This window comes from Canis aureus, chromosome 9 (genome assembly GCF_053574225.1).
Source record: "Canis aureus isolate CA01 chromosome 9, VMU_Caureus_v.1.0, whole genome shotgun sequence".
Lineage (NCBI taxonomy): Eukaryota > Metazoa > Chordata > Mammalia > Carnivora > Canidae > Canis > Canis aureus.
In genome coordinates, this window is record NC_135619.1 from 42,321,041 (window position 1) to 42,345,635 (window position 24,595).

Below are 24,595 nucleotides of genomic sequence, written 5' to 3' on the forward strand. Positions count from 1 at the left end.
AGGGTTTAACAGCTCCGCCAGCCGCTCAGGTGGCTCCCCTTCCGCGTCTCCTCCCCGTACCACGCCCAGCCGCCCCTTCCCCGCCCACTTGGGAGGTCCGCGCTGCTCATTGGTTGCGCGCTCTGCCAATCGAGGAGACGTAGACGAATCCCGCCTCAGGAAAGGCAAAGAGCGAGCAAAAGCGCTTACACCTGGCGGGAGGGGGCGCGAGCCTAACGCCCGGAAGCTGCCCCGCGGCGCGCGGGGCTGGGCGGTCGGAGGCTCCCCGGGAGACGCGCGGGGGCCCTCATTAGCATAACGGCCGCCCCGCGCCTCGGTGCACCGGCCGGGGTCCCGCCCCTCACCCCACTAGAAGTCTGTTGGGCTGCGGGCGGGTCAGTCCGACCCAGGCAAGCCTGCGGCGGGCGGTCCTGGGAGCGGATTGGCTCCGGGAGTTTCCAGAAGGCGGCAGCGCGGCGGCTTATAAGAGCCGGGAGCCGAGCGGGCCGAGCGGGACTCGGTGTCTGCGCTCGCGGTGTCTGGCGTGAGGCGACCGTTAGTTGACGCCGCAGGTTTTCCGGCCCCAGGGTTGTCGCCTAACGTCGCCTGCCCAGCTCTCAGGATGTCTGCCCGCGGCCCGGCTATCGGCATCGACCTGGGCACCACGTACTCGTGCGTCGGGGTCTTCCAACACGGCAAAGTAGAGATCATCGCCAACGACCAGGGCAACCGCACCACCCCCAGCTACGTGGCCTTCACCGACACGGAGCGCCTCATCGGCGACGCCGCCAAGAACCAGGTGGCCATGAACCCCACCAACACCATCTTCGACGCCAAGAGGCTGATCGGGCGGAAGTTCGAGGACGCCACGGTGCAATCGGACATGAAACACTGGCCGTTCCGGGTGGTGAGCGAGGGAGGGAAACCCAAGGTGCAGGTGGAGTACAAGGGAGAGATGAAGACCTTCTTCCCGGAGGAGATCTCCTCCATGGTCCTCACGAAGATGAAGGAGATCGCCGAAGCCTATCTGGGGGGCAAGGTGCAGAGCGCGGTCATCACGGTCCCGGCTTACTTCAATGACTCGCAGCGCCAGGCCACCAAGGATGCGGGCACCATCACCGGCCTCAACGTGCTGCGCATCATCAACGAGCCGACCGCCGCGGCCATTGCCTACGGCCTGGACAAGAAGGGGTGCGCCGGCGGCGAGAAGAACGTGCTCATCTTTGACCTGGGCGGCGGCACCTTCGACGTGTCCATCCTGACCATCGAGGACGGCATCTTCGAGGTGAAGTCCACAGCCGGCGACACCCACCTGGGCGGCGAGGACTTCGACAACCGCATGGTGAGCCACCTGGCGGAGGAGTTCAAGCGCAAGCACAAGAAGGACATTGGGCCCAACAAGCGCGCAGTGCGGCGACTGCGCACCGCCTGCGAGCGCGCCAAGCGCACCTTGAGCTCGTCGACGCAGGCGAGCATCGAGATCGACTCGCTGTACGAGGGCGTGGACTTCTACACGTCCATCACCCGCGCCCGCTTCGAAGAGCTCAACGCGGACCTCTTCCGCGGAACCCTGGAGCCGGTGGAGAAGGCGCTGCGTGACGCCAAGCTGGACAAGGGCCAGATCCAGGAGATCGTGCTGGTGGGCGGCTCCACCCGCATCCCCAAGATCCAGAAGCTGTTACAGGATTTCTTCAACGGCAAGGAGCTGAACAAGAGCATCAACCCCGACGAGGCGGTGGCCTACGGAGCCGCGGTGCAGGCGGCCATCCTCATCGGGGACAAGTCGGAGAACGTGCAGGACCTGCTGCTGCTCGACGTGACCCCCTTGTCGTTGGGCATTGAGACGGCTGGCGGCGTCATGACCCCACTCATCAAGAGGAACACCACGATCCCGACCAAGCAAACGCAGACCTTCACCACCTACTCAGACAACCAGAGCAGCGTGCTGGTGCAGGTGTACGAGGGCGAGCGGGCCATGACCAAGGACAATAACCTGCTGGGCAAGTTCGACCTGACCGGGATTCCCCCGGCTCCCCGCGGGGTCCCCCAGATCGAGGTCACCTTCGACATCGACGCCAACGGCATCCTCAACGTCACCGCCGCCGACAAGAGCACCGGTAAAGAAAACAAAATTACCATTACCAACGACAAGGGTCGTCTAAGCAAGGACGACATTGACCGGATGGTGCAGGAGGCCGAGCGGTACAAGTCGGAAGATGAAGCCAATCGCGACCGGGTCGCCGCCAAAAACGCGGTGGAGTCCTATACCTACAACATCAAGCAGACGGTGGAAGACGAGAAACTCAGGGGCAAGATTAGCGAGCAGGACAAAAACAAGATCCTCGACAAGTGTCAGGAGGTGATCAACTGGCTCGACCGAAACCAGATGGCAGAGAAAGACGAGTATGAACACAAGCAGAAAGAGCTTGAAAGAGTGTGCAACCCCATCATCAGCAAACTTTACCAAGGCGGCCCTGGCGGCGGCGGCGGCGGTTCTGGAGCCTCCGGGGGACCGACCATCGAGGAAGTGGACTAAGCTTGCACTCGAGTCAGCGTAAACCTCTTTTCCTTTCTCTCTTTTCTTTTGTGTGTGTGTTTTTTTTTTTTTTCTTTTTTTGAAATGCCTTGGTGCCAAGTATGAGATCTGTTGTTGGAAGTCTTTAGCTAGGTGTATGCATATGAAAGGAAGGGTGCAACAACTTAGTTTAATTATAAAAGGTTAGTTCTAAAGTTTGAGTTTAAAACCATTATTTGAGGTTTCTCTTTAATGCATTTTGGGTGTTTGCTGACTTGAGCATTTTTGCGTAGCTTAGTTTGTGCATGGAGGTTTGTTTGAGATGGAAAACCTGAAGTTTGCACGAAAGTTCTGTGGAAGCTTGGTTACAATAAAATATAGAGAAGCTTGAATTGTTTATTTTTATGTACCTCTTTAAAATGAACATTGCAGTGATGTTAAGGACAGGTATACTTTTTGCAAACAAATGCATAAATACAAATTTAAAGTAAAGCTGAAATTTATCTCAAAATTAGTCTTCGAGTTTTCAGTTTTTCCTTCTCACTGTTTTACCCCTCTTGGTCTTTACTAAGATGAAATGTAACTCAGTCTTGTCTAATTCTCAGATGGGATTCCTGCTTTGAATTACTGACAACTTTTAAAGGGACAAGATGAAGGTGGTTCAGCAGTTTAGTGCCTGCCCTTGGCCCAGGGCGTGATCCTGGAGTATCTGGATTGAGTCCCACATCAGGCTCTCTGCATGGAGCCTGCTTCTCCCTCTGCCTGTGTCTCTGCCTCTCTCATGAATAAAATAATAAATAAATAAATAAATAAATAAATAAATAAATAAACAAACAAATCTTTAAAGGGACAAGATCTGGGTCAACTTTCCCCCTCCTTTTAATAAAGAAACCAGACATCTGCCAGTGTACCTAAGGCTTGGTTTAAGTTTTCAAGTGAAAATACACCTGAATATTCCAGTAAAATACAAGCTATATTCTGGGGTTAAGTATAGATTGATTCTTTTCTGTAAACTAACAAAGGTGGGGTAAGAATTGTCTTCTGATAATAGCCTGACATCGTATGAAACAAATTGCTTTTTTTGTGGCATGCGGGTGCCTGAAACAAAAGCTAGCAGGGCAAACTTTAAAGCTACTTAATATTAAGAGTCCAATTTAGTCAAACTTGTTTTAACTTTATTTTTCATGACTTAATTTCTGAGCTTATCCAAATTCCATAAGGACAGGTTTTCAACAGTTGCAATTACTTGGGGGATAGAGGGAGATAATTTTTTTCTTATTTGAGAATCATAATGCTTTTGCAATACTTGCCTTAAATCACTAGAATAGATTTTTTTTAATTTTCATTTTTTAAATATTTGTTTTAAAGATTGATTAAAAAAGATTTATTTATTTTGGGGGGAGGGGTAGAGGGAGAGAGAAACCCAAGAAGACTGTGTTGAGCACAGAGCCCAATGTGTGGTGTGGGGCTCCCTCTCATCACCCTGAGATATCAGACCTGAGCCGAAAACCAAGGATCAGCTGCTTAACCGACTATGCCACCCAGGCATCCCAGATTTTCTTTTCTAAAAGACAAAACTGAAAGATGGTCCTGTATTTTGTAATATACCACTTGTTCATTTTCCTATAAATCTGATTTAAGATTGTTAAGATAAGAATGTTGCAACTCTGGGATCCACTGTCCTGAGCTTAAGCTTTAAAGTCTGCATCCTTAGGAGAAGGGGGTTCATATTTATAGTGGAATGACACTTCTGTTTTGTTCTGATTTATTCTCTTTAAAGGAAACTTGGGAGAAATTCAGAAAAGCTGATTGGGAAATGCATAATGTAATGTTTTCACCACATACAGACTTTGGAATCTCTTTTAAGTGATGTAGATTTGCTTCATGTTGTTCATAAGATAACAGTGCACTATAGGAGCTATATTTTTAGTAGTGGACCCTTCTGTACCATACCAGGAAGACTAATTTTTTAATAATATAAAAACTAAAGAACAAATTAGCCTAAAAATATTGAGCTTTGTAATGACTCTGGTCATGAGCTGTTTTTTATTTTATTTTTATTTTTTAAGGAGAGTCATTTGGGTGGGTGGGAGTAAGATAAAAAGGCAATTTTGAAATTATTTCAAAATAAACTTAAAAAAAATTTAAGGTCATTTCTCTTTACACTCTGAAAAGCTGAAGATAACTCAGGTTTTTCCATGCTGGTGCCACATTGGTGGAAAGTTTTCAGCAAAGAGGCATTAAGGGGGTTTAACTACACATAGCATTACATAAATACTTGGCAAACTACCTTAGTATTAACAGAATCAGGTGAATACTAGCTTTAGAGTGATGTTTAACATGAATTTTTACTAAGATAATGCTCATTCTAAGTAAACTTTTACTAGTCTTTTATTTGTTGAAAGCATTTATCCCTTGCTCTGACTTCAAAATGCAATGGAATTTTTCTGTAAGTGCAATTTGGTATTAGTATGATTCATTTTAGACCTTTGTTTAGAAGAAATTAGTTTCAAAAGTATCAGAAAAATGACCATCGTATGGCCTGGCCTCTGGTAAGTAACTTGCTGTAACAATATCAATCTATGTAGATACTCCATTTAATATTATTCTGAAAAGTAATTTGTAAGATTCCTCACCCTCTTGAGTGTTTTTAATTTAATTTTGTCTTCTCAAATTTATCTAGATCTGAATATTACAAAGGTAAAGCCACCAAAGTAGCCACTCAATGTTTCCAAGGATCAGTTGAAACTGGTAATCGGATAACTCCTGGGAACTCCTTAGCAGATGTTAGATCAGACATAGTCAAATGACAATGGAAAAAGTACTTGATACTAGGATGAGACTAAATTACAGCCTAAGGAATAATCAGCATCACTTGAACGTGAAAGTAGTGCTATATTAGGGACTAGTGGTCTGGACTAAAGCTAATGTAACATATATAGAATGCTAAGGGATTAAAAAAGAACAATTCTCAGAATGGGCAATTCTTACCTTGAATGTCAATATAGTTGTCCCTGTTTTGAGACAATAAATCTAAACACCTGTCAAAATAAGACCTAACAGATTGTTTCATAGTATTTGAGATGCATGAAATTTCAAAACAAGCTTACTCTAAATTTTTTATGGTATTAGTTTGATGTATATAGTGATAATTCAATAACATTTGTTCATGAGGAGCTATTAATGCAGTTCACATCTTTAAATTTAGCATGCATAATAGGATAGTGTATCACCTGTCAAGGAGACTTCATGAGAATTTCTTTATCCTACAAATTGAATGTAGTTTATAAAAGTTGTGCTGTGAGGCATGTTCCCCTTGCTTTTGAACACTGGAATTGAAGTTTTCAAGAATCTCAAATCCATACATCACAAGTCAACTGCTAAGACAATATATATGTTTAGGTTGAGAAACAACAGGAATATTCAGTTGCTTCTGTGTATGTCTAAATAGGAATGAGAAAACTGCCTTGAAGGGTTATCTGTAAGCATTACAATTAGATATAGAAAAATTAATACATTCCTTAAAGAGAAATTATAGGTTCTTAGAGGTAGCTCTTAGAATACTTTAGGGTATATGCATTCCTGAAATTTAATAGGATGATAATGTTAAAATGTCTTTCCCTTAGAACATATCAAGAAGCCCATTGGCTCTTTACTTTTTCAGTATAGATTGGGTTGTTTGTGAATTGAAGGTTGGGGAAATAAGCAAACAGAAATGAAGTTGATAATTCAAATACTGGCATTGCCATTTTCTTACAAATTCTAAAAGGTAGAATTATAATACTTTGAAAATCTGTTATGACTTTTTCATAGTATAAGCATACATTATATTCAGTTAATGTTTTGGACCTAAACTCTGAGACCAGCAACCTAGTTTTATATTATATGCTCGTAGTTATATGACCCTGAGAAGTTTCTCTTAATTAGAAAAAAAAAATCATGTCTCATAGGACACTTGAAACTGTTAATAGGGCAGCCTGTGTCTCTGCCTCTCTGTGTGTCTCTCATGAATAAATAAAATCTTTTAGAAAAATTGTTAATAATTAGTAGCTTTATCCCTACTTTTTTTTAAGAGAGAGAGAGGCAGAGACACAGGCAGAGGGAGAAGCAGGCTCCACGCAGGGAGTCTGACGTGGGACTCAATCCTGGGTCTCCAGGATCACACCCTGGTCTGTGGAGGCAGACGCCAAACCTCTGAGCCACCCGGGCTGCCCCATCCCTACTTTATAACATCATGAATTTTTTTTAAAGAGAAAATTATATTTATATTTTTGGTTATGAGATTCTGATATTAAAAAAATCTAGTAAAAAATCTTTAATGAATAGGTCACTTTTAAAATAAATAATGAATATTTTACTCCCTTTTTGTTAGGGTCCGATAATACAGAAGCGTAAGATTGCCCCTAGAGAGGTTTCGAAGTTTACCTATAAATATTGTCCCTCTAGCACAGGTGAAATAGCTTGTAACTTTTACATTAGATCATTGTTTTTGGTTCTCAACTCTTTTACCGTAGTTTTGTTCATTAGACAGCCTGAAGTTAAACTATGGTGCAGTATAAAAGATCTTTGGTTTTCTATTAACATTTCTTCACTCACTGGGATAAACTGAGGAAGTTGAAGTGTGGTCTTCCTGACAATGGTGGTAAGATGAATGGATTCTATCCAGAGTTCTTGGTCTTTCTAGGCCTTTGTGGCGTGTCAGCTCATAATTTCTCCCTGTCTTCTCTCCACCCCAAGTTATGTACCTTGTTAGGTGAAAAATTCTTGGTGACTGGGATATTCTTAACTCCTAAATCAGTCATCTCAAATGTAGTAAGCCAGTCCTGAGGCCACAGGCTCAAAGCCACTGCCAGTGTGTACAGGTGGGTTTCCATATATCTGAACAGCAGTGGGAATATAGTTACTATTTAGGGAGCATCTCTTAACCTAATTAAGCTGTGGAGATAAAACAAAGGCAGAATATTTAGGCATTTTCAATCATGTGTTATCTAGCATTGCTGACATCAGTGTTGGAAGGAAAAATATCAGCCAGTCAGTTGCAAGAAGGAATTAGAAGACACAGACAGGATTTGAAAAGTGAAAAGCATGAATGTAAAAATATAATTAATACTGATTGACGCAAAGCAAGTGTCTGCTTTGAGCAACGCTAATTTTGAGTACTTAAGGATGGTGTTTTAGACACATTACTCCTTTAAAAATCTCGTAACCCCTGATTTCGGTATCTTCAAGACGATCAGAGTTGTCTTGCCCTGGGTAACACACCTGGTTATGCAGCAGAACCAAGTTATGAAAACCTCACTTACACATCCTCCCCTACACCTCCACCGGCCGCCTCCCACCCCCATCGACCTAATCTCAACTTGGATTTGAAATTTAGTGCCATTAAAATTTAGGACTAAGGGATCTTCCCTATGAAACTGAGTCTTGTTATTTCAATTAAGAACAAGAAACAGTTCAGTGGTTTACTTCACGGTTGGAAGGACCTAAAAGAATTGACTCCAAGAGAACCCCTGGGCAGCTTTACTATACCTAAGCCCGGAAGCCACCAGAGCAGAGGTAGTCGGAAAGCAGAGCCCCGAGCCCGGGGCAAGGGAGCCGGGCGGAGGCGTCTCCCGCACCGGGTGGGCCGCCCGGCTGCCCTCTGGCCGCCCGCGCCGCCCGCCCCGGAAGACGCCCCGCCCCCCGGGCGCCCTCGGGCCGCGGTTGCCCAGCACCGCCAGGCGGTTGCTTGGGCACCGGATTAGGCCGGTCGGTAGCGACCATGCCTCAGGTGCCGGAGTTGTATTCCCGTCGGAAGCGGTGGGACGGGCAGACCGCTTCCCTGCCGGAGGTGCGTGCAGCCTTGGCTGACCCCGACCCCGAGGCCCGGGCTGACCCGCCCCGCCGCCGCCTCCCGGCCCGCCGCTCCCGGGGCGCCCCCCCGCCCGCAGCCCCGCCCGCAGCCCCGCCCGCAGCCCCGGGCGAGCGGCACTCGGGGAGAAGAGGAAAACCCAGGCGAGGGAGGTGTACTCGGCCAAGGTCAGAATTGAATTCCGGTTCCCTACCCAGATATTTGGAAGTTCTGGAAATTCCACCTCAGCACCTCTAATTGATTGGTTGCAAAATAAATAGCCCTCCTGCGCAGGCGGCTGTCCTGCCCCAGGCGCGACCCCGGAAAGGAAGGGCTGGTGGGTTGTTACCGTCCTTGACAAGGTAAGCTTGTTCCTCGCCTACTTCCCCTGGAAGGGAGGCGGTGGCCGGCCGGGCTCCCTGGTTTTGAATGTCTTCACTCCTTTTCTCCGCGGAGGCTGCCCTGAGCCTCAGTTTATTGTGGTCTGAGTCCCAATTCATCAGTAAATTGTTCTGAGGAGTCTTGATATAGTGGTGCCGGCTAAGTGAAGTTTCCTTCCTTCCCTTCCTTTTCTTCCTTCCTCCCTCCCTCTTTTCCCTCTTTTCTACTGAAACTGCACTTGAATACAAAAGGGATAAAATCCTGGCTACGATTAAAACAAAAAACCTCCACAACACTTGAAGATTCTACATCTTTATTGAGTAAAGAGCAACAAGTGGGAATTGTTAAAAGTTCATTGTGACATGTGTATTGTAAATTGAATTTTTAATATTGCTGCAATCATTTCATTTACAGCAATTCAATTTGGATTACAATTGGGGATGTGGTACTGGAAAGATGAAACCAGAACTCTTGAATTCAGAAGGTATATTTTATTAAAACTTTATTATAGCTTTTATAAAAATTTCATGTGCTTAGGGTAAAAAACACACACACACACACACACAAGAGTATAACAAGCAAAATAAATATCTGCTGAAATTCCACGATCTAGAGAAAATCATTTTGGTCAGCAGACTTCCAGACATCACTTTTAATAACATCTATCAGCTGCTTCCTATGTACCAGACACTGTGCTAATCAGTTTGTCAATCCTTTGAAAAAGTTGCGTGCTCATCCAGTTTTACAGATAAAACTGAACTCAAAGGGTGAAGCAATTTAAAGAAAACTAAAAGACTTTGCCAAATGGCACAGCTCACAGGTGACAAAGATGATTGAAATCTAGATCTGTTTGTCTCAGAGTCCATGTTCTTAACTACTTTATAAAATTGCCTCTTTGAGTTACAAAAATAAAGTTCTACGTTAATGAGACCGTATTATACTTGCTGCACAATAGTCAATTCTCCAAAGTGAAATTATTAAATTAGAAAAATTGATTTTAATCTCCTTTGAGAAAATACTCTATGAAAAAGTGCATAACTCAACAGACAATACTAGCCACTATCTGCTGTGTACCTATTATGTGCCAGACATTTGCATGTTTTTAGATTCTTTTTTTTTTTTAAGATTTTATTTATTTATTCATAAGAGACAGAGAGAGAGAGGCAGAGACACAGCCAGAGGGAGAAGCAGAGGCTCTATGCAGGGGGCTCGACGTGGGACTGGATCCCAGATCTCCAGGATCATGCTGCGGGCTGAAGGCGGCGCTAAACCTCTGAGCCACCCCGGCTACCCTGTTTTTAGATTCTTAAACAGCCATGAAAAGTGAGCATTAATACTTTCATTTTATAGATGAAGAAACAAGGCTCAAGAAGGTTAAACAACTGAACCAAAGTCATACAGCCAGTAAGTAGCAAAACTGACATTTTGAACCAGGGTTAGTCTGATGCCAAAACCTTTCCCCACCATATATACATACTGTTTCCCTCCTTTAGACAGTAGGCCCCTCCGTGGCAGGAACTGTCTTACTCATCTTTGTGTCCCTAGGAGTTGTCTACAGAACTTCACAGAGTACACCCTCCCCAAATATTTATTGAGTATTTCAATAAACCAAATCAAAGTACAAGTTAAATACATATTAAAACACCAGAAGGGGGATCCCTTGGGTGGCTCAGCAGTTAAGCATCTGCCTCCTGCTCAGGGCGTGATCCTGGAGTCCCGGGATCGAGTCCCACGTCGGGCTCCCCGCATGGAGCCTGCTTCTCCCTCTGCCTGTCTCTGCGTCTCCCTCTCTCTGTCTCTCCTGAATAAATAAAATCTTTAAAAAAAAAAAAAAAAAAAAAAACACCAGAAGGGATCCCTGGGTGGCTCAGCGGTTTAGCACCTGCCTTCCGCCCAGGGCGTGATCCTGGAGTCCCGGGATGGAGTCCCACATCGGGCTCCCTGCATGGAGCCTCTTCTCTCTGCCTGTGTCTCTCATGAATAAATAAATAAAACCTTTTTAAAAATAAATATAAATAAAAAAAAAATGTGGGTATAAATTTCAAGTGTCAACATTTTCTTTTTTCAGTTTATTTATTTATTAAGTGACATTTGGGGTGGGTTACCATTAGATTAATCTAATTCATTGGTATCAATTTCTCACCGACTTTCTTACTCATAAAATATTTATAAACCAGTTTCTTTTGGTTTATTAACAAATTATTCTTTAAAAATGGCATGATTGGGGTGCCTGGGTGTCTCAGTCAGTTAAATGTCTGCCTTTGGCTCTGGTCGTGATCCCAGGGTCCTGGGATCGAGCCACATTGGGTCTCTGCTCAGTAAGGAGTCTGCTTCTCCCTCTCCCTCTGCCTGCCACAATGCTTACTTGTGCTCTCTCACTCCATCAAATAAATAAAATATTTAAAAAAAAAAAATAGGATAATTGATTTCCACTAATTTTGGAGAATATATGTGTGATGGCATGATTTAAAAGGTAGATTATATGGCATCATTTTGAAAGGCCAGATACAAAAATTAAATCTATAATTCCGTTTATATTTAAGTTTAAAATAACAGGCCAAAAAAAGAACTGTGATGATAGAGGTCAGACTAGTGGTTACTTTGGGACATTAGCAACTGGCAGGGGATGGGGGAAGGTGTCAGAGAACCTTCTGAGGTGCTGGAAATGGTCTAAATATTGATCTGGGTGGTGGTTACATGGGTATGTACATAGTAAAAAATTCATCAAGCTGTCCACTTAAGATTTATGTACTTTGCTACATGTTAAATCATACCAATTTTAAAAAGCAAAAAACCAAACCAAAACAACACACTAACTCCAGACGGTGGAGTACACAAAATAGGAGCAGTTAGGAGACAGAAAATAATACTATGAAGAATAGATGGGTGATGGCATGATAAATCTCAGAGTATCAGGATGACCTTGGGAGTCCAGCTGCTGAGGACAGTACCAAGGAAGAGGAAAGTAGACCTTTGTATGTTTAGGCCAGAGCTAGTGTTTGGAGTTGATGGAAATGCAGGTACTGATTTCTTTTTAGAATTAAGCATATGCCATCACAAAATAAAATGTGAGAAGACTCATGAGCAGCAACAAGCTCTTTTTTTTTTTCCAGAAATGATTTCAGAGACTTTTGTCACCCCCGTTGCTGGTAATGGTGCAGGGCCAAGGCAGTGGTAGGGGTGGGAGCACCAGAGGCAGAGGGAAGGCCTGTTCAGTCACTGCACTTGCACCTGGTTTTGTTTAGTACACTCTATAAATCTTTGCCAAGCAAACATAATGGGATTGCATCTGTGCTCTAGAAAGCCCCTGCCACAGTAGCATGGAGAGGCAAGATGAGAACAAGGGAGACAAGGGCGCCTGGCTGGCTCAGTTGGCTAAGCGTCTGCCTTGAGGTCAGGTTATGATCTCAGAGCCCTGGGATCAAACCTACACAGGGCTCCCTGCTCATTGGGGACCTTGCTTCTCCCTCTCTTGCTCCCCCTGCTTATGCAGTCTCTCTCTTCAAAAATAAAAAAAATAGAGTACTCTTATCGGTGAGTTTACCTGTGATGGAAAAAAAAAAAAAGACCTAGTAGCCTTTTGGGGATCCAGTCGTAAAGGAAGGTAATTTTTGTTGGTGTGTTTTTTTAAATTTTTTTATTCATGAGAGACAGAGAGAGACAGAGACACAGGCAGAGGGAGAAGCAGGCTCCATGCAGGAAGTCTGATGTGGGACTTGATCCGGGGACTCCAGGATCACGCCCTGGGCCGAAGGCAGGCGCTAAACCGCTGAGCCACCCAGGGATCCCGGTTTTGTTTTTAAGGTAGGAAAATCTTGTTTGTTTTGAGGAAAAAAAGAGATGAAACAGAAGAAAAGGAGTGGGGAGTGGGGTCAAGAGCACAGAAGAGCTTGGAAAAGATAAGAGCACCTTCCCACTGAGTATGGTGGAAGGGAGGTGACAGACAGGAGGACCGGGGAGTTCAAGGGGGTATGGGCAAGGTAGTATCTATGCTGCCCCTTCTTACTGAAAATAAACCAGAACCTTCAGGCTCCTGTTGGAGGGAAGATCTGTTAGTAGCATTGCTATGACCCTGTTTCCCTGAGATGGCTGTTCTTAGGGCCCATTCATTAGTAACTGTTACCACTGCCACCACGGGGCTGGGCCCAGACTGGAAAACCACATTCAGCCAAGCACTCTGACCCAGTTCCCAAATGGAGCCATTTTCTGAAGCCCAGGGAATGGGGTGGGGGATGGGCAGGGAAGGCTTCCCAGGAGAGGTGATATCCAAGCCAAGACCTGAAGAGAAGTAGGTATTGGCAGGGCAAAGGGAGATGTGGTTGGGGAGGAGGAGAGTGCATTCTAGGTAGAAGGCCCAGCATGTGCAAAGGCCCAGTCCTGAGAGGGCCTGGGACATATTTGAGACTTCAGGTAGTTCAGGAGCCTGGATAAAGGGTTCCAGGCAGGTGTGAGTAGAATTTTCAAACCAGGGTAAGATCATGAAAGGTCTTGCATGCTATACTGAGGAATCTTTTTTTTTTTTTTAAGATTTTATTTATTCATGAGAGACACAGAGAGAGGCAGAGATACAGGCAGAGGCTCTATGCAGGAAGTCTGATGTGGGACTTGATCTGAGGACTCCAGGATCATGCACTGAGCCCAAGGCAGACGCTTAACCGCTGAGCCACCCAGGTGTCTCTATGCTGAGGAATCTGAACTTGAATCAGAGGGCATGGGGGAGCCAATGAAAGGATTTTTAATTTTTTTTTAATTAAAAAAATTTTTTAAAGATTTATCTATTTGAGAGAGTGTTTGTATGAGCAAGGGGGAGGGGCAGAGGCAGACAATCTCAAGCAGACTCCCTGCTGAGCTTGGAGGCTGACTCGGGGCTTGATCCTGGGACTCTGAGATCATGACCTGAGCAGAAATCAAGAGTCAGACTCTTAACCAACTGAGCCACCCTGATGCCCCTTCACTGAAAGGTTTTATTTATTTATTTGAAAGATTTTATTTATTCATGAGAGAGACAGAGAAGCAGAGACACAAGCAGAGGGAGAAGCAGCCCTCCATATAGGAGCCCGATGTGTGACTCGGTATTCCGGGATCACGCCTTGAGCTGAAGGCATATGCCCAACCGCTGAGCCACCCAGGCATTCCTGAAAGGTTTTAAGTAGAAGTAAATTAGGATTGGAAGCGTGTCTTAGAAAAATGAGTCTGGCTGCAGGGTGGAAATTAATTTGGAGGAAAACAAGGCTGGAGGTAGGATATCAGTTAAGAAGCAGTTGCAGAAATTCTGTTGGCAGATGATGATGGCTTAAATTAAGAAGGTGCCAATGGGAAGAGAGGAAAGTAGATGAATTCGAGATGTATTTAAGGATTAAATGATTAGTGGGGTGTGAGGGCCACAGGTGATAGAGAAATCAAGGATGACACCATTTTCTGCCTTGGCCACCTGGTGGATGGTGGTGCCCATTTGCTGAGATGGAAGTAGTAGGGAGTACAAGTTAAAGGGGAATGAATTCAGTGTTGGACATACTGAGTTTGAAGTGTCTGTAGGATGCCCAAGCGAAGGTGTTTAGTAGGCATGTGTATCATTTTATGTCTGCGGAAAGAGCTGAACCTTCACTATACAGTTGTCAGTTATCAATGCTCGTGGAGTAGTTGAAATTACTCAGAGGAAGTGAGAAGAGGAACCAGATGGAACCCAGGGAAAGGCTCTCATTTAGGGAACATGTCCAGGGAAAGGAGGTTGAGAAGGAAACTAAAGAAAGAAGAGCCAGCAGTGGGGAAGAAAGTTTGAAGTATTATGAATCCAGGTAATAGTTTTGCAAAGTAACAGTATGATCTCAGAGGCATTCAGTTTTTAACCCATCAGTTTCCAACCCTGGGAATCCCTTCTGGTGTTTTAGTCTTCTTTCACATGGAGTAGGCCACCTTTTACACCCACTAGCAAACAGCTGTTCATAGACTTCTAGGTGTTCTCCAGTTAGAGAATATGATCCCTTTGCTCTTCCCAACCTTGTAGGTCCTGGCATCTTTCCTGAATGAGTGACTTTGGAAATCCCACCCTTCAGAGAAGACCTAGCTCCCTATGTCACAGGCAGATCCTGCCTTACTTTTGCAGATTACACCCTGGGAAGGATAACTGTATCAGAAGATACCCATAACCTCCACACAAGAAATGGATGCACACTAATGGACAGGGACAGGATAGTCATTCTTTTTTTTTTTAATATTTTACTTATTTATTCAAGAGAGGCACACAGAGAGAGGCAGAGACATAGGCAGAGGGAGAAGCAGTTTCCCCAAATGGAGCCTGATGCGGGACTTGATCCCAGACACCGAGATCACTCCCTGAGCCAAAGGCAGACACTCAACCGCTGAGCCACTCAGGCATCCTGGATAATCATTATTTCTTAATAAATTGTTTGTTTGTTTTTTAAAGATTTTATTTATTTATTTATTCATGACAGACACACACACAGAGGCAGAGACACTGGCAGAGGAAGAAGCAGGCTCCATGCAGGGAGCTCAACGTGGGACTCGATCCCAAGACCCCAGGATCAGACCCTGGGCTGAAGGCAACGCTAAACCACTAAGCCACCAGGCTGCCCTCTTAATAGGTTGTTAAGGAAGAGACCTTGATGAGTGTTTTAGAGGAAGACCTGAATTCAAATCCTAGCTCTCCCTCTAACTAGGTGGTTATCATTTGTCAAGTTACTTAGCCTTGCTGATGATCAGTTCCCTCATCCATAAAATGGATTAATAATGCTTTGTGAGGAGTAAATGAGGGTGTTGTGTAATTCATTAGCACACGTGCCCATTTCTTATTTGTTAAAGAGGGAATACCTTTCTTCACAGGCCACCCTGGTTTGGCCTGTGAGGCGGATTTTCCTCTGACACAGTGGTAGCTCTCCTATCCTTTCTTGTTTCAGAAGCCCCTCCTCACAACTGGGAGAGAACCAGCAGCCCACCTGAGTCTTTGCCCACCTGAGTCTGAGGTCATTGACTCTCCTACAGACATACAGCTGAGGAAACTATCCCTCCAGAAACCCTGAACTACTCTTGTCTTTCCTCACGGCTTGAGAGAACTCTAATAACCACCAAGGAGCTCTAACTTATGTGGAAGCCAAGAGTGATCCAGCCCTCTGCATTTTAGTGATGGATTCTAGTGGAAACTATGATTCTTTTTGTCATTTATTTCAGGGCAAAGGGAAACGGTATAATTATGTTGTAATACTGTGAATGAACAAAATGTGGTCTGTGAAAGGCCCAGATACTAAATGGGTTGCCAGATGGAGGGGAAGATGGTAGAGACTGCAGGAGGGCACAGAACTAGCTCAGACTGTGGTTTGGGAGCTAGTCAGAATTATGATTCAAAGGACAGCTTCCAGTTATTACTAGTGACACTTTCTAGTGATTTCAAATGCACTGTGAGTGTAGTCTGCCTATAGGGCTATAGCAGGGCACTCACAGGGAGAAAGACTTCTCACCAGTCAAGGTAAAGAATAACTTGACTCATGTGAACCACCACTCAGACAAGTGTGAAGTAGGGAAGGTATGTCTGAGAGAAAATAATGTCTAGAGGCTCAGCAGTAAATGTCAGCCTACTGGCTAAGGACAAGCACTTCGTGTCTCTCATCTTAAATTAGGGCAAGACACTTTGAATTATAGGGATAGGACTGAGAAAAGGATAGGAGACAGTAATTTCATTTGACAGTAACTGAGATTGGGTATATCTATCTACTCTTGTCTTCCAGAGAAGAGAAATCCTGGGAGAACTGGTGACCTGTCATTTCCCTAGCCTGGGGTAGGAAAGTTAACTGCCAATGGCTTTTAAGTGGCCAAAACAGTGTGATGATCCAAGGAGAAACATGCAAACAACTTTGTGTTCTTATTTAGGGTGGTTATATGAAGGAATCTGCACAGGCACCTTGCAAGAAATGGCTTCAGAGAGCCATTAGAAAATGTCTGGGGGGCACCTGAGTGGCTCAGTCAGTTAAGCATCTAACTCAATCTCAGTTCAGGTCTTGGTCTTAGGGTTGTTTGATCCCAGCATTGAGCTACTTAAAATATAAAAAGGTTTTTACTTATTTGAGAGAGAGAGAGAGAGAGAGAGCATAAGCAGAGGGAATGGCAGAAGGAGAAGGAAAATGGCTGTGCAGGGAGCCTCACATGGGGCTCAATCCCAGGTCCCCAAGATCATGACCTGAGCCAGAGGTAGATGCTTAGATGCTTAACCAACTAAGCCACCCGGGCTTTTTTTTTTTTTTTTAGGTAGGCTTTTAAAAAGTAGCTTTTCCTTTTCTCTCTGCCATTCCCCCTGCTCGTGCTCTCTCAAATGAATAAATAAATAAAATCTTTTTAAAAAATAAATTTTGGGGGGACGCCTGGGTGGCTCAGTGGTTGAGCATCTGCCTTTGGCTCAGAGCGTGATCCCAGAGTCCCAGGATCGAGTCCCATGTCAGGCTCCCTGCATGGAGCCTGCTTCTCCCTCTGCCTATGTCTCTGCCTCTCTCTCTCTCTCTCTCTCTCTCTCTTCTGCCTCATGAATAAATAAATAAAATCTTTAAAAAAGTTTTTAAAAAATAAAATAAATTTTCTTAAGTCTGGATTTGTTTGGGAGATTTGATTATTTTATTAAAGGCTATTTAAATGGTCTGTCAATATAACATATCTACCATATAGTGTTTGTATGGGCCTCTATCAACTTTTTTGTAGGAATGCAAGAAATAATATAGTCTTGTTATTAAAAAAAAAACCTCAAATAAAATGGAAGTATACAGATTGGAAGCTAGATGTCTTCAACACCATTTCACCTCTCTGCCTCACCTGATCCTCTTTGGTGGTAGCCACCATCAACATTTGGTATTCTGGGATGCCTGGATGGCTCAATGATTGAACATCTGCTTTTGGCTCAGGTCATGATCCCAGAGTCCTAGGATGGAGTCCTGTATTGGGCTCCCCAGAGGGAGCCCGCTTCTCCCTCTGCATCTCCCTCTCTGCCTCTCATGAATAAGTAAATAAAATCTTAAAAAAAAAAAATGGTATTCTTCCATTTTTTTTCACCCATCCCCTTAGTACTTCAGCATACCCTCCCCACTAAATATCCAGTCCTTGGATATTAGTGATAAGAGTAGCATCAAAAAGGATGAAAAGCTTAGAAATCATCCACTGACCAAGTTGGTGCCAATGGTCTTTAGAAAAAAGAAAAGTAGAAAAATGCAAAGGATCATTCCCTTGCGGTGACATGATATACATGCTTTTAGGAGCTAACCCGTTTTACAACCTGAAAACTGCTGGGAGGTTGGCAAAAACTCTTGGAGGAAGAAAGAACCAAATTGATTAACTTTATTATTCCCATGGGAAAGTATTTCTCTAAAATGATTACTTTGTGAGTAATATCAGTCCCAGAAAATTTTTTTTTTTCCAGAAAATTTTCAAAGAAAGTTGTTTCAAAACTATTGTGTCAAAACACACACACACACACAAAACCCCCACACCTATTAAAATATAAAAAACTGTTGTGTTGACAAGGAGATGAAGAGAGTATACATGATTGACATCCATCTTTAGAGAATGAGTAAAGTCTGGGGGAATGTGCTTCTATTACTATACCTGCACTTAAGCTTAGCAGAGGGGCATGAAGCTGTGGGCAGAGATTAGGCTTCTGGGTTGTGTTATCACTGTGGCATTGGTTCAGACAGAAGAATGAAAATTCTAATCCACAATGGGTTTCCAAACCAATGTATTTGGTAGACCTCCCCCCCCCTCCCAATTCCCCTAGAAAACGTACTCTCTGAAAGGCAGGAACCACATTCTGCTGGTCTTCAAAATGTTTTTCTTGGTTTTTCTATTAAGCATTTGCTGAAATTCCCAAGAGGCTGTGGATTGACTATAATGGAGACCGTTTTATTTTCACATCAGAGCAATGGATGACACAGAGTATGGCCTCAGCATGTGTGTGTGTTGCTCAGTCGTTGTCCCTTCTTACTCAGCACTGTTACCACTTAGTAAATGTTTGTATGACCTTAGAACTTAACCTTGAGTTCATTAAAGGGTCCTGAAACCTTCTGAGAGACAGTCAAGGCACTTAGAAGCGTCCACAGCAGTGACAACTGAGATGACAGCTCAGGAGACAGGATTGCTTGGTGGGTACATGCATGGCTCTGTGGTGAGAGATCCTGGACCCCGGTCTTGGCTCTGACACATGGTTAGTGATCTTGGTCATGTTACTTAATCTCTTTCTAAGCTTCAGTTTTCTTGTATGTAAAAAAATGGCCATACTAGTAATATCTTCCCCCTAGAGTTACTGTGATTGAATAAGACTATGCCTAAAAGCACTTGGTGCGTCAGAGATGCTCAATAAATAAAAACATTTTTCCAGGCTTATCATGAACTTTCTGTTTCTTGTGAAGTTACCGAAACATTTTCAGATGGAAATGTTTTGTGTATGGTGATGTTCTGGAGACTGCTGATACATAGAGGCAGAGCATAAAGTCTGAAATGTTCATCTTTTTCTAAATGGTTGTTCCATATGTAAAATATGTGAATCGAGTACCACGGTGCCTTGGAGCCTTCCCAGACTCCACTCATAACATCTTCAAGTCTTAAGATCCCATGAGCCACTGTCCTGCTAGGATCAGCCTTCCCCTGGGGAAAGGTCAAGTTCCTAATTTTTTCATTTGTATTCCAGTTTTACACCTGCAGTAGAACTCAAGGAAAAAGGGAAGAAAGGCAAAGCAATACACTTTGCTGAAACTGATGGTCCAGCTGCAGACAGGTATCTTTTCCAAACTATGGCCGTGCTGCTGACAGCTCCTCTCAGCAGAATGGCTCAACTTTTCACAAACTCTTTTTTTTTTTTTTTTTTTTTATTTATTTATGATAGTCACAGAGAGAGAGAGAGAGGCAGAGACACAGGCAGAGGGAGAAGCAGGCTCCATGCACCGGGAGCCCGACGCGGGATTCGATCCCGGGTCTCCAGGATCGCGCCCCGGGCCAAAGGCAGGCGCCAAACCGCTGCGCCACCCAGGGATCCCAACTTTTCACAAACTCTAAGAAAATATCATACCATTATCTGAGGTTGATGTGCAGATACCCATTAAGGAGAGAACATGCACTATTTCTCAATCATGGGAGGCAGTAACAGTAGTCCCTGCAAATGTATCCCTGTGATAATCTGGCTCATAGCAAATGTTCAACATTTTATATGTTTTTTAAAATCTGAAAATGGTAGCTACACCATAGAGTACCTAAGTAGATGATTAGTAGATTATTTAAATGCTCTGTTTTATTTTATTTTATTTTATTTTATTTTATTTTATTTTATTTTATTTTATTTTATTTTATTTTATTTTATTTTATTTTTAAATGCTCTGTTTTAGATGGAATTGGTATTTACATTTTATGTCAGGCAGTGTACATTTCTCCTACCCCTAGCATGGTAAATATAATGTTTAATACAAGGCATTCCAAAATTCTCCTACATTAAACAAAACCCATTTTTGGGTTTTGACACTCAGGCTCTCTTTATCGTAAAAGCTTCATGTACCTCAGGATCAATTAAATGCAACTGAAACCTTTCAAAGCTCTACCAGAGACCATTCTATTCCAAAACAGGTTGACAGATAAAAAATTTGCTTCAAGAGATGATAAGTCACCTAAAGCCTTAGGAAAACGAGGTCAGCAGGGCAATGTGACACTACATGATGCTAAATGTGAGTAACTGTTTCGTTATCACATATGCTATCTAGGGTGAGCCTCTGAGGGAGCCCTTTGTCCCTCTCTTCAATTGGCCATCTTCTCTCCTTTCAGTTGTTGCTTTGTTTTTGCTACAAGATACTGAGATGCAGCGGATCTGTTCTTTTACAATATTTATGAGGTATGTAATGCTCCTGAGACATTTTAGATGTTTTATCCTTAATTTGAATTGCAACTGATGAATGATGATAAATATGTTTTTTGGAGATAGGACATGGGGCAGGCTTTATGCAAACCATCCCCTCAGGACTCAGTCTCAAAGACTGGGATCAAAGACAGGAAGCCAGAAGTCACAGGAGCCCAAAATGAAGTCCTAGGGCAAGGAGTATGGAGAGCACATTGTCAAAGTCCCAGAAAGACCACATTATCTTTGTAAACAGTTAGAGGGTATTGATGAAGTTTTGGAATATAAGTGAGGTTTGGACCTGACGATCAAGAAAGAATTCTTGAAACATTTTGGAATATAGGTGAGATCTGGAGCTGACAACCAAGAAGTAATTCTTGAGATGTCTTTGGTGCAAAATGGTGGTTTTATTAAAATACAGGGACAGGACCCATAGGCAGGAAGAACTGCTGCCCTGGGCCTGTGAGGGGTGACTGATTATATACCTTGGAGTTGGGAGGGCTTTGAGGATAGCATACTCTCTAAGGAATTTTGGAAGCAAGGTTCCAGGACCTTGAGGGGGCTAGCTGTTGTTGGGAAAAGATCACTTATTACCATCTAATAAAACCTGAGTCATGAGACCCTTCAGATCTATATCGTAAGATGTATATTGGTGGGTCATGTGCTTGCAGGATGATTGCCAACACCTATCTTGGGGGTTTAGCGATAAAGGGACATTTTTAAAGGAATTTTTATGTTAAAGCAGACTTATAGGCTCCTGGGGGTTGGGCTAAGATTGCCTTCTGCCCTTAGCAAAGTATGAACATCAAGGCAGTTGAGTCCTTAGAGGAATGCCCCTTTGCCTGTTTCAAGGACTTGTCAATGTGCTGCCCCAAGCTCATGCCTTGTCCTTAGCTAGCTCTCTGTTCACCCATCAAGTATATTCATTTACTGAAGATCAGTTTTCTCCATGTTGGAGCCCCAGCAAGTACTAGGTGTATGACTCTACCAGGGCAACTTCTTGCCCTTTCTAAGCTTATTTCCTCGGATAGAAAATTAGAAGTCATTGTGACTCCATACACGGGTGGGTGGAAGGTGCTCCTCATGTTGCCACACTTGTGAGTACTCAGTGAGAACTGGGTACGCAACCATTGGCAGCCCTCCCAAATTCTCTCAGTGTTCAGCAAAGGCTGCTTGTGGCAAACACCTGAAGCTTTATTCCACAGCAGGAGCACACTCAGCCTGACTACAAGGCAAGCTGGAAGCACCAGTGAGTCAGTGTCCCAGAAGCAGCCTTCCATCTGGATTGTGCTAGACAGAGAGTTGGTACAAAAATATCCCAATTTTCACCTGTCGAGATAACTCTGAGAAGCTTTCTGAACTGTCTCCCAGAGTACCCCCCCACCTCAGGACTGAACTATGTTTGTCCACAGGGATAATGAATGAACTTGTTAACGCCCACTTTGTGGGCTTCCTTCTCTTCCCTGTCTAACTTCCCCACCCTGCTACTGATGTTTCCTGTGAACACTTCCCAAGTAAACTACTTATTCTCACATCTTTGTCTCAGAGTCCGTCTCTGGGAGAACCCAACCCAGGACAGGTAGTTATGAACATTATGGGGGGGAAAAACCTACAATGCTTATCTTCATCCAGTTGTCAAGGGATGGTTGAAGAAAGAATGCCAGTTAAGAATTTGCATTTGCTAGATAGGAAGCAGCAAAAATCTTGTGAGGATAGTTAGAAAGCAAAGGCTTCTAGTTTTATTTATTTATTTTTAAAAGGTTTTATTTATTTATTCATGAGAGACACAGAAAGAGAGTGGCAGAGACACAGGCAGAGGGAGAAGCAGGCTCCATGCAAGGAGCCTGATACCGAGCTTGATCCCGGGGCTTTAGGATCACGCCCTGAGCCAAAGGCACATGCTTAACCACTGAGCCATCCAGGTGTCCCAAAGCTTCTAGTTTTAAAACAAATGAGATGGAATTGTGAATCAGTGCAACCTTTTCCTAGAGCAAAGCTATGAAACTCTAATATGCTCTCCGCCATGCCCTACCAACCTCACTCCTAGGAAGTTACTCAGAGATGTGGCCATAAGGATAATTACTGCAGCCATGTCAATAACATTTTTAAGAGACCTACATACTCATCAATAGAGAACTAGTTAAATAAATTATGATATAGAATACTTTACCCAGCTTTTAAAAGAATGAGAAAAATCGATACACAGTTTCATATATCGATACATAGTACCATGCTAAGCAGGTAAGTGACAAAACCAAGTTGCAGGGAGGCTGGGTTGGCTCAGTGGTTGAGCATCTGCTCAGGGCGTGATCCTGGGGTCCCGGAATCGAGTCCCACATTGGGCTCCCTACATAGAGCCTGCTACTCCCTCTGCCTGTGTCTCTGCCTCTCCGTGTGTGTGTCTCTCATGAATAAATAAATAAAATCTTAAAAAAAAAAAAAAGCAATTTGCAAAGACTTGTGTATAGCATTATCTTCCTTGTTACCAAAGAAAATTTTAAGCCATATATTCATGTACATGTCTGTGTGTTGGTGAGGGAGGACCTTCTGGGTAATTGTCTGTACTTTGGAAAGTTTAGAAAAGATTCATTATACTCTTAGCAGTGGCTACCACTTGGAAGTAGAATGGTAGCAAAGGAGTGAGAGGACTTTTTACCTTACATATTTTAAACAATGTAAAATATTATTTGTTTAATGAAAACAAAAATTTAAACTAATTGATAGGCAAAACTATAATTTAGTGTGTGACATTCCAAGAAGTTTGGTCATAAAAATCAGATTTCTTACATCTTCAATAGTACAGTAGATAGAATTTTGAATGGTAAATTAGTTGTGTGATAGACATGATATAATGTGTATTCCTACTTATTCTCGTGTTTGAAATATGAGGTTTTATGTTTGAAATATGTTTATACTGTATGTTTAATGTTGGAAATGTATTTATACTATGTTTTATGTTTGAAATATATACTATATATTAACTAATTAGAATTTAAATAAATATTTGAAAAAAACATGTTAGTATTCCTTTCTTTCTTCTTCTTTTTTTTTTTAAACTCTCCCCACAGGAATAAGAATCTTGACAATTTCCTCATGGCATTATTGTACTATTTATCTCATTACTTGGAAAAAAACTCACTGGAAAAACAACCCAAAAGCTATATGGTGTAAGTAGGATTTTGTAGTGCACTTTAAAATTTTATCATTGACAATATTAAAACTAAGGTAAAGAGATGATGGAAATTTTTTAATTTTTGGAGTATACTAAAACGTTTTACATGGGAGGAGTTCTTCAGTTTTTAAAACTCACTGAATAATTCAAATGATTATTCTAGCAACAAAATATTCCAGATAATGTAGACCAGCACTGCCCAGTAGAAATATGAGAGCCACATATGTAACTTAAAATTTAATATAAAAGTGAAATTAAATTTTTAAGATTTTATTTATTTATTCATGAGAGACAGAGAGAGAGAGACGCAGAGACACAGGCAGAGGGAGAAGCAGGCTCCATGCAGGGAGCCCGATGTGGGACTCGATCCCGAGTCTCCAGGATCAGGCCCTGGGCTGGAGGCGGTGCTAAACTGCTGAACCACCCAGGCTGCCCCTGAAATTAATTTTAATAACATATTTAATGTAATGACTCAAAAATGTCATTGCAACATGTAGTCAAATATTAAAAGATTAGTGATGACATACTTTACTTTTTGTAGTAAGTGTTTGAAATCCGATATCAATATTATACTTACAATATACACCAATTTAGACTAACCACAGTTAGGGCTCAGTAGCCACAGGTGGCTCATGGCTACCATATCTGACAGTGCAGATAGAGATATTGGTTCTGTGCTTTTTATGCTTATGAAATTCTTGCTAGGGCTTTTGTAAGCATCTAATGAAAAAAACTAAGAATGAAAAAATTAATAGATATGACCAAAATGTTATTCCATAACACAGAAGAAAACAAGATTTCTTAGCCTACATAGGAAGAATTTAACTGCTTTAGGCAGAGGTGACTCAGAGC

General features: G+C 43.1%; 2 protein-coding genes across 2 annotated transcripts in view; both read left to right on the forward strand.

The window, feature by feature from the left end:
* The first annotated feature begins 271 nt into the window (after positions 1-271).
* HSPA2 (heat shock protein family A (Hsp70) member 2) lies at positions 272-3,005 on the forward strand. The gene has a single exon (XM_077909595.1). The coding sequence runs from the start codon at positions 602-604 to the stop codon at positions 2,513-2,515; it is 1,914 nt and encodes a 637-aa protein (XP_077765721.1). The 5' UTR covers positions 272-601; the 3' UTR covers positions 2,516-3,005.
* A 2,015-nt stretch (positions 3,006-5,020) lies between these two features.
* PPP1R36 (protein phosphatase 1 regulatory subunit 36) overlaps positions 5,021-24,595 on the forward strand; it is a 71,415-nt gene continuing 51,840 nt past the window's right edge. The window contains exons 1-7 of the mRNA XM_077908416.1: positions 5,021-5,046; positions 8,029-8,324; positions 9,120-9,189; positions 19,381-19,467; positions 20,307-20,404; positions 20,502-20,568; positions 23,640-23,738. Of these exons, the coding sequence (XP_077764542.1) occupies positions 5,021-5,046; positions 8,029-8,324; positions 9,120-9,189; positions 19,381-19,467; positions 20,307-20,404; positions 20,502-20,568; positions 23,640-23,738 (743 nt within the window). The remainder of the gene's footprint in view (positions 5,047-8,028; positions 8,325-9,119; positions 9,190-19,380; positions 19,468-20,306; positions 20,405-20,501; positions 20,569-23,639; positions 23,739-24,595) is intronic.

Excerpts from the sequence above, each read along its gene's own strand:
- HSPA2 (XM_077909595.1), top strand. The coding sequence starts at position 602 with ATGTCTGCCCGCGGCCCGGCTATCGGCATCGACCTGGGCACCACGTAC.